The following is a 10,212-nucleotide window of genomic DNA, read 5'->3' as shown; positions in this document are numbered from 1 at the left end:
TCATCACATCCCAAGCTTCGTGATATTCTAATTTCTTCTCCTCTCTCCCTATTACCTCTCTGTTAAATATTCAAAGCAGGCAGCAAAAGGCAGAAGGAAAAATAAGGTCAATTCAGCAAATTGAAAAAAAAGTAAAATGTTCCTATCCACTATCATTTGGTTGTTGCAGTTATCTTAATCAACTCAAACAGGTTCTCTGAGACATCTAATTTGATTTTACAAAGTGCTAACCCATAGCTATATTTGACTTTCCTCTGATTCCAAATGTAAAAAATAGTCTTTATCTAACGTTGAGGCATATCATCTAACTACACATGCAATTGCATTTGCATTATGAGGCAGTGAAACATGGCTGGAGAGACATCTTGGATGTTATCTGTGTTATTACTCAAGTGGAGAATATAATCATAAATCCTTCTCCTCCCTTCCACCCTCCCACCTTTTTTTTTTTTTGGAAGTACACTTAAAATCTGGTTTTTAGCTTCACTGGGCCCATTACATTTGAACTTCAGTAACAAGAATGTGATTTGAATAGACTGAGAGAAAACATAGAATAGACAAAAGGTATATTTTCATAATGTGGTTCAGTTTAACTGTTCCTACAATTAGCTACAACTCATTAGGCAATAAACAGAAAAACAAAGAGATCCTGAATGGAAGGGCAATATTTTCTCCATAAAACAAACAAAAAACAAAACCAGATGCCTTTTTCATGAGGCTTTCCTTGCATAAATACACCCAGCAGCTTAGTAAAGATATTTTCTTGATTGAAAATTTTTGTCCAGGAAACAAATGTGTAAACATTAGCTTGTGCAATTTCAATAAAAAGTATTTACTGCTATTGTACAATTGGGATTTTTTGATCTCAAGGATAAAGTAACACTACAGCAATGCACTGCAGATGACGAGCTTTGATCTTTTATTAGTTCCTATAATTGTGTCTTAATTTGTATTCTGCATAATAAGCACTCACCTTCACTGTTTGTCCAGCTTCAGGGCCATCCTGTAAGCAAAGGGAAAAGTCTCAGGTTAGAGGATCTAACAAGGATCACACAGGATTTCAGAAATCTTACTCAATAATCATTTACATCAATTACACTGTCTGTTAAATTAGCATATTTTTCCTGCGGACCATTCAACACTAAGTCTTTGGACAAAGCTCCTTTCCATATAAGACCCCAGCAAAGAGGGAAACTATCTCATATCACAAAAACACAGTTTCTAGTTTTCATTTTTTCAGATTATGTTTTTCAATAGCTAGCAATAGATTTCTGATCCTTGTGAACATAAAATCACACATGGAAGCAAGAATTTAATCAAACTGTGCTTGCTTAAATTCTGATTCTAATGAATGGGCTTAGTCTCCTGGTTTGCTTTAAACAGAGTTCATTTTTGGTATAAAAACACCCAGCACAAACAACTGAAAGGTCAGAATTTATCATGTATTTACATGGCTACAGCTCTCTGCTGCATATAAACATCTGTGAGGAGGGATCACCTATCTCAAGTATGTGCAGTGGGTTGTGTGTGGAACAGGGGCTGTGGCTGCCTTCTCTAGAGGTCAACCCTGCCAACACTTCTTTGAAAGAGGAATATTTCCTGAAATACTCACAAACAAGCACAGCATTTGACAGTGTTTGCTGGCTTTATCCAAGGCTTTGCAGTAATTAATTAACCACACTTTCCCACTGGTTTCCTCCTTAGATTTCTCAATGGCAAATCTGGAAGACTGCAATGCAGTTATTTGGCTTCTTGTCTGTTATTGCTGTTATTTTGCATTTATTGCCCCTTAAAGTTCCTTTTGTGATTGGACTGGGGAAAACGGCTGAAAGCTTGATAAAACAAACCATTAAACCTTTCTTAGCTGCCTGGTTTACCAACCTGGATGGAAAAGGTGAGTGAAGTGCCACAGAAGTGTTTCTCCACCACGTTGCCGACCCTTTGTGCCGTACGGAACAGATCAGCCACTTCCTCGGGACACAGGTCACGGAAACGCTCCACCGGCCGCAGGGGACAAACAAGGACATCTGAGGGTGCCAGTGTCAAGGCTCAAACACAAATCTGAGTGGACCAGAACTGTGGGAACCCAGGATGTTCCTCTGGCTGCCCTGGAGGACTCGAGACCCTGTCAGGGGGCTCAGAGACCTCGGCACAGAGCCCAAGACCCCTGTGCCTTTGATTTAGCCCTTGGAAAAAACAATTACCAACCTTGTACAAAGAATTACAAGCAACAGAAGTTTAAGTAGAAGGATAGTGAATTTATCACAGAGTGGAAAAATAGATTTTTGGGGTTTTTAGAATGGAGGTTCAGGGGGCAAGATGGAGCGATCTGAGTATGTCCAGCCTTTCTCTTTCTTCTTGGCCTCCATCTTCTGCTATGATGTTGGCACTTTTAGATTGGTTTAGAGTAGAAGCTCACTGTCTAACAGAGATGATAGGTATTGGAAAGTTATTGTAAATATTGTACACGTAGTTTTGAGTATAAAAAGATAACACTGCCCTGGGGCAGGCAGAGTGCCTCTGACTGTCTTGCTGAGTGGACCTCGGCAGGGCCCGAGAAAGAATTTTATGGATAAGATACAATAAACTGCCTTGAGACTGAGAAATGAAGAGCTCTGACTCCTTCTTCGACCACCAGGCTGGGAAAAGAGACTTTCTAATGTTTCTCGGGGTCACTCTGACCAGCTAGAGACCCTGAGAGATAACAGTGTCAATCCCCAGCCTGCAACCTGGTTCTGATCACCCTTGAATCCCCTGAGCTCTTCCTCTCTGGTGACACAGCAAGAGCATCAGAAACACAGGGCTAATTACAGGGAATTATATGATGCTGTGTTCGGAGTTCTTCTCCTCAAACCTCTCAGATATGGGCAAAATTAATAATGCTCTTGTACTATACTGAGACCTTTAAGGGAAAGCAAATTTTTCACAGACTCAAATTTACCATCTCAATGGAGAAATGCTGGTATTTATCTCCTGTGAAAGACATTTTCTTTTGTGATTAAAAATGGAGGAAAGCCAAAGAAATTTAAGAGGGTTTTGGATGTGTTGTCTGAGACAGCAGTTTACAATGCTTTTCCCCATATGTGATACATATTTTTGAAAATCTTGATCTGACACCTCTAATTTTAGGCACCTAAATATGACAAGCTGGCACTATGCTGATCGCAGCAGATCACTTATTTCTACACATTATTTACAATTCACAAGGAATGCTCACCTGTTGTAACTATAACGTGTTTTTAAAAATACATTAAGATAATTAAGACTATTTCCTTTAAAGCACAGTGTTCACAATCCTGTAAATATACTTTGATTTAATTCTACCTTGGTGACTGTGATTTGAGAGTCAGTGAAATGAAGCTATAAAGTTAGTAATGGAAGTACACAGATGCTGCTCACACTCATCTGATCTGCTGTGTTCACAGTAATTAATAATTGCTATGATTCCTCACTTGAAAGTCAATTATGCAACATTATTAATATGGTCCAGAATTCTTAGCAGAGCCTCAGTTGTGTAGATCCAACAAGCAAGTACTTGATTCTCATTTCAAATCCCTGCAGACAGGATTCTTTGCTGACTTACAGAATAGAATTTGCAGATTGAAGACCTTAAAGTAACCTTTAACACCACTTGAACTTTCATGACCAAAGGCTATGAAAATTATTTTTTCCAGTATTAAAATAAGTATTCAAAGGACTATTTGAAGAAAATTAAGTTCCATGCCATTGTATTACAGTCATCTTTATTTTTACTGCATCTTGAAGCCTGCAGGTGTTCAGGAATATTCTCTATAATCCAGGCAAGGTAACTAGGAGCTGCTCTGCAGTTAACAGGTTCACAAAAAGGTTACATCAACCTGATTGTCAAGAACCATGTGAGACATTTGAAATAAGGAGAGATTAATACATGTGAAAGATCAATTATTTCCATAAGCACAGAGACGTCATGTTTACATTCACCAAGGTTATATTATAAGAATCACACTTATCATTCTGATAGGACAGAAAACCAGACATTTTCTCAAAGTAAAGATGTAGTGGCAGGTTTTGATCATTTTTCTAAATCCAGATGAGAACAGACAAGTCTGTAATGGATATTTGCTATAGTGGGAGCAGAATTGAGCAAGCTCTACCTGTAGCAGCTCCCAAGAGAACAGGAGAAGAATGGTCCCAGCTGTGGGTGCTAATCTGCTTTGAAAATCTGTCTCTCAGGGGTTTTTAGTACAGAATCAGCTATGCCACCCCTATTCTCCTTTTTGCTTGTTACAGCTTATGTTACTAACATTTAAGAAAGGAGAAAAATATATTTAGAAAGCAGATACTTGGAAACAAAACAATCCTGGCTGGATACAAAACCCCTCATTTTGTGGGGTTTTAGTTCTGCAATACTGCATCCCTTAGTAAATTACCAGGTATAGTAAACCCCTTGTAATTCAGTTGTGCCTTCCCAGTGCATTGTACAGAGCACATCCATAAACAATGCTATTGGCTAAACTTGGGGCCCAAGGGAAGAGCTGCAAAGTTGATTGGCAGACCTGATTTCCATACCAGGAATAAAGGAATGGAAAAACTAATTAATTTTACTCATAGGAAGGAAATCCATGTCAACACTAAAACAGGAAAAAGGACATTTGTTTAATCTGAGTTCGTTTTTCCAAAGGAGAGAAGGGAAGCTTGTACCCTTAGGGCATCTGATACTTAAGTAGATAATTATCCTTCTTCTGCAGCACTGCTTTATTATCATGGCTCAATGAACCATTTATAAATGAAGAATTTCCTCTCACTTACCTCTAGCAAAACTGCTGCTTACATTAAGACAAGTTTCCTTTTCTCCTTTCGAGTTTTCCCCAGCAGCGTCTCACCCTCTCAGACTCACACACGCCTCACCAGCAATTGTTTGTTCTCTACCTAGCTCAGGGCCACGGCCACAAGTTTTGAATTAATGCTGGTTCCTACACTCTGATGTTAGCACTGTACTGTTTGCCACTGCAATGGGTTGTGGAAAACACGAGGCAAACAGTTCTTGGGAAATCTTTTGTTTCCATGGCACATTGCAGAGGGAGTGATGGCTGGTTCTGGCCACGACAGGACGGGTTTTCTCTTAATTCTATCACTAATCTGCACTGTCATTTTGCACTTTCCCTGTATCTCTCTTTGTCTCTCCTCTTCCATACATCATCTGTCTTATCTGCTTAGACAGCACTTGCCAGCTGGTGCAGTGGAGGTTTCTTATTAACCAAGAACATCTCTGCTCATGTGGGGCCACCAGTGCTCCTGCAGCACCTAATGCTGTCTCAAAAAGGACTTGCACTTCCTCCTTACATTACCAAAACTCATTTACAACTCAAACTAGATTTTAGCTATATTCCTGTCTTTGAATTTGATAAATAATTCAAAGGCACAATCATAGAATGGAGCATCTTCTCTGAACTTTCCATCATTTCAAAATAATTCTACAAAGAATAATGATAGAAATTCTGAATCAGAGCTCCATTAACATGAGAATGTAATTAGGACAACATTCAAGTTATATTTAACTATGAATATATTAAAAGGAAAATGTTAGAATGAATTCATGAATTCGAGGTCATTAGGAAAACAACCATCCACTGCAACTTTAAATCATAGTTTTTAACTAAAGTTTTTGATGCTAGGATAGTTTTTTATTTTATTCCTGGTTTGATTTTAAGCTGTACACCTGTTTTATTCACCTCAGAATTCTTACTAAGTTTAAAATTGGATTAACTGTTCATTGCTTTCTACAATAACCCACTGCAAACCCTGCTATGAAACCACTTCAGGTGACTGTGTATTAAAATGTGAGAGAAAGTGAGTCTGTGCTTATGTGTATGTGCAATTACTCCTCAGACAGAAGCATCTACTGCCATCTGAGATGCCTCAGGGCATCCAGCTGCCACTCCAGAAGGGCAGGAGTCTCCCATATGCCCTACACCAAAGCATCATAACTCAGGCGGGACCCCTGAGTCCTCCTGGGCTATCTGAAATGGCCACAGGTGCCTGTGTGTGTCCAAGAGCCCCCTTTAGCAGTGGCTCAGCAGGACAAGGTGCTGCCACCCAGCACAGACATGCTGCAGCACTGCTGGCAGCATTCTGCCTTCAGAAAGTTTGAACTTTAGCTTTCCTTTCTCTAAGCACTGTAATTAATTTTTTTTTTTGATTTCTTCATTCATTCTGAACTGCTACTGACTGATGAAGTTTCTATTTTTAAGCTTTGATGTGCACAGCTGTTATTTCCTTCAAGTTCTCTGAGTCAGTCCACATCACCAGAGCACATACAATTTAATATGTCAGCTTCTCCATTTTAGGGAGTGAAAAACCTTTACACCTTATTATAATCTATAACAACTCTTTCTCTCTCTAAATCTTGCAGAAGTCTCTCAATGGCCTTACTTCTCTCCCTAACACCTAAATATGCATACACAAATCAATCTGTGTTGGGAAAATCCCCCTTGGATTTGTGGATTGAAGGATGTGCTCACCCTGGGGATTTTGGGGCATGACTGAAAAGTGAGCACGTGCTAACTGCACGCTGGCTTTGAGCTGATGAGAGAGACAAGAATCAGATTCTAGAAGAAAATCAAATTCCTGGCCAGCATCTGCATGGTGACCACTTCAAATGTAATTTTCCTTCCACTAATACACACAGAGTGAAGGCTGAAATTCAAAGGCTCAGCAGTAATTTTTATTTGCTTTATATGGATTTTGACTTAGAAGCTTAAATTATTGTAATTGTGTATTTAAGGCCTAGGCCAAGTTCTCTGTTCACTTCAATGGGACTCCACTCAACCCCACAAAGTGCCTATTATAAATTTTCACACATAACTATCAAGGTACACACGTTAGGTAGTTCTGAAATGGTGGAAAAATGGCCTTTGGGGGGGTCAAAAAAGAAAGAAAGCCAAAAAAAAGAAATCCCAAAGAGGTTAAAATTCCTTTTATGTGACAAGCTTTAGAGCTGAACACAGCTTTTTCCTGGTTAAGTCCATTAATTTGCTATATAGAAACATACTTTCAGTTTTGACTCTTGTTTTATTCCTGAATTTGAACTTCAAACAGAACAATTCAAAGCTTTAAAAAGGAAAAAATTAAAGGCTCTCCAGGTACTGACACTCTAACAATAGGAATAAAGTTCTTTTTTTTCTCTTTATATTTTTGAGGAACCACTTAAAAACATTAAAATTGACAGGTTTTCTTAATATGTGAGGCTTTAAAAGAACAAAATACAAGGGAAAAAAGGCAAAATATCTAAAAGTGAAAGGGTAATTGCTACTTTATGAAGCTCCTGGGTTTCACCAATATTGTTAGCTTTCTATACCATTTGTTATAAAATTTTTTAACTTAGGAAAATTATTTATTTTCACATAGTCAGGAATTCATAGCTCTCATTAGAATAGAAATATTTCCCTCTCACAAGAGGGAGTGCAAGAGTCAGCATCTAAAAAAACAACAGCAAACCAAAACAACAGCCAACCACATAACCAAACAGCAAACAACAGCAACCAAAACACCCCAAAATCTCCAAAATAAAATCTCTGAAAGTTTAAAGTAAAATCTCCAAAAGTTTAAGCAGTCTTAAATATCTATTTTTAGCATTCTAAATTTTTTTTACCTAAAAAGTGCTTTAGTTAATACTCAAAATTTTCCTTAATGATTTAATTTTGGGAAACACCTTGAAAACTACTTTTTCATTAATATTTTGGTTTTGACTAATTGGTTTTCATTAAAAAACTATCCCAAACTATAGAGAGCTAATATTCCTGCATGCATTTCATAAACTCAGGTAAGTGACTTAAAGCACAGCAGCCTGTGCTCTCCCTCCAGGCTGAAAGCACCCCAGTCACTCACAGAGCAGCCCCCAACAGGGATTTCCTCCTGCCTTGGAAATGGGGGCTGTGCTCATTTTAGGATTGATGCAGATTAGATACTGCCACCATCTCTTGGTACCAGCAGGAAGAGCTTGATGGAGATGGGAGATGTCCCTCAGGAGCTGCTCAGGGGCCAGCCCAGCCCTCACTGAGCAGGGAGGGCACTGCCTTGGGGTGGGTGCTGGGAGCTCTGTGCTGGGGCACTGCCTTGGGGTGGGTTCTTCCAGGGGCTGGAAGAACCAGCGGCAGAAAACTGTAATAAATGATTATTTCCAACTTTCACGCATCTGTAGGAAAGAACCCTTCTGCACACCCCTAGGCTGATGGGAATGCAGAAATAATGCGCCGTGGGGGGGCAGAGGGAGGGATTGTTCTCTTCTTACACTGTTTTACATGAATTTGCATCAAGAGCCCCAAGCAGAGAGAATCACACAGACAAAGCTTCAGGTATTAAAACTCACCACAATGTCCCCAGATTCAGCTGAGGAGTGTGGGCAGGGGTATTAAATTCATCATTGCATCTAAGCAGAAGTTTTCTTTGTTCAAAAGCTCTAATTGCTCAGAGAAAGAAGTCCCAGAGCTCTGAAAAAACACAGGAGAATGCATGACTAATAAAATTAATATAACTGAAAAACAACTGCCAGTCATTTATCTTTTTTCTGCCCTTGAACGATTCTTCAAATTTTGAAGGCTATGGGAGCAATTTCTCTGTGTGAGGAAAACAATAATGGTTTCACAGATGCTGCCTGTAGGAGGAGTTAAGAAGGAAGAGAACACTGAAACAGCACATGCATGTACACACAGAGGGCATCAAAAAAGCCCTTAGAAATTAATTAAATGCATATTTTGCTTCATTACAACAATATGTCAAGGCACCCATTCAGTTCCCAGTAAACCCACAGAATCAGGACATCCATAAACCTGTAGCAATGCAAAACCTGACATTTCTCCCAGCCCAGAACAAGCCTTATTCAGCAAGATGGAGGGACTGACTTTAGGGAGGAATTCTGTAGAGGTGTTTGGATGAAGAGTAAGTATCTCATAATAGGAAAACATGAAGGAGAACTCTTTAATCGATTTTACATGTAGAACTGTATTTAAATATATGTTAGAGGAGTGCCTTGGTACAATATGGGAAATAGTAGTACATCACAGAGTTTGCTAGTTTGGGAAAAAAACAACTCTGAACAATAAAGATGATTAAGAACCAATGCAAATGCAATAAAGTTACAATAAAAACTTAAAAATTGCTTCAGACTATTAAACCCACATACAACTTTTTTAATATATTGCTCTGCCACATATTAGCATTAATAAAAAAAGCCATAAAGATAAGACAAATTATCTAAATAATTTGATCTTGACAAGGCAGCTCAGTACATGTTTACACTAATGCAGAAGATCAGATTTATGCAATATATCAGAGAACTAGTGGTTCCACTAGAACAAAGAGCAATCATTGCAAATCTTTGACATGGATCTCTCCACGCTATGAGAAGTACACTCTTTGAAGACCACATTGCAGCTTTTATACAGAGGGGTTTTTATTCTACTTGATCTTCTCACCCCACTGAAAGGACTTAAAATACCTTTTCATGTCAGTGAAACATGCAATAGTTCCAAGAAAAGAACAATAAACATTACTTTTAAAATTCAATACATCTAATTTAAATATAGATATGGCTTATTAATTTAAATATAGATATGGGTTATAGTCTGAATCTTGCTAGATAGAACAGCAAAGTACAAAGTCCTGCTACACAAAGTACAGTGACTCCACAAGACACAGGGCCACAGTGGGGAAATGTGAGATTCAGAACTGCTCACTTTTCATTTAAACAAGTCTTTCATATATTTGATATTCCCTTTAAATGCCTTTAGGGTATGTCAAGTAGGTCAACTAAAAGCTCAGTTCCTCATAGCAAGTGGTATTTTAGTGCAGGATTTGTCCTTTTCTGCTGGTTCCTGGCCTTGGGGACAGCCTCGGGCAGGAGCAGGTACCAAAGTGGAACCACAGTGAGAGCAGCTCAGTGAGTTTGTGGCTCAGAAACCACCTCTGATCCAAGTCCCATTTGGTGGAAATTTACTCAAGATCTAAACTTACATTTGTTACAGGAATCATGACCACATTCTTAGAGTCACACCAAGCTTCTGATCTTGGAAGGCCCAAAAGCAATAAATAACCAGGGACCAACACAGAAATGCAGAAATTCCAATATAAAGGATGTCATCTCTAACTGCTGTGATGCTCTGGGATCCTGTAAAGAAATCCTGCTGTACAGCAATCCATTCCAGCTAAAACTACATCTTCATTGCTCCAATTGAT

At 38.8% G+C, this 10,212-nt stretch overlaps 1 protein-coding gene across 1 annotated transcript in view; it reads right to left on the bottom strand.

Annotated features, from left to right (window-relative positions):
• Positions 1-922: 922 nt before the first annotated feature.
• FHIT (fragile histidine triad diadenosine triphosphatase) overlaps positions 923-10,212 on the bottom strand; it is a 367,077-nt gene continuing 357,787 nt past the window's right edge. Inside the window, exons 3-4 of the mRNA XM_031056313.1 lie at positions 1,882-2,027; positions 923-1,003 (exon numbers count right to left, since the gene is read on the bottom strand). Coding sequence (XP_030912173.1) covers positions 923-1,003; positions 1,882-2,027 — 227 coding nt within the window. The remainder of the gene's footprint in view (positions 1,004-1,881; positions 2,028-10,212) is intronic.

The sequence above is a fragment of the Geospiza fortis genome, unplaced genomic scaffold (genome assembly GCF_000277835.1).
Source record: "Geospiza fortis unplaced genomic scaffold, GeoFor_1.0 scaffold70, whole genome shotgun sequence".
Classification (NCBI taxonomy): Eukaryota; Metazoa; Chordata; class Aves; order Passeriformes; family Thraupidae; genus Geospiza; species Geospiza fortis.
This window is presented reverse-complemented; position numbering and strand designations above follow the sequence as displayed.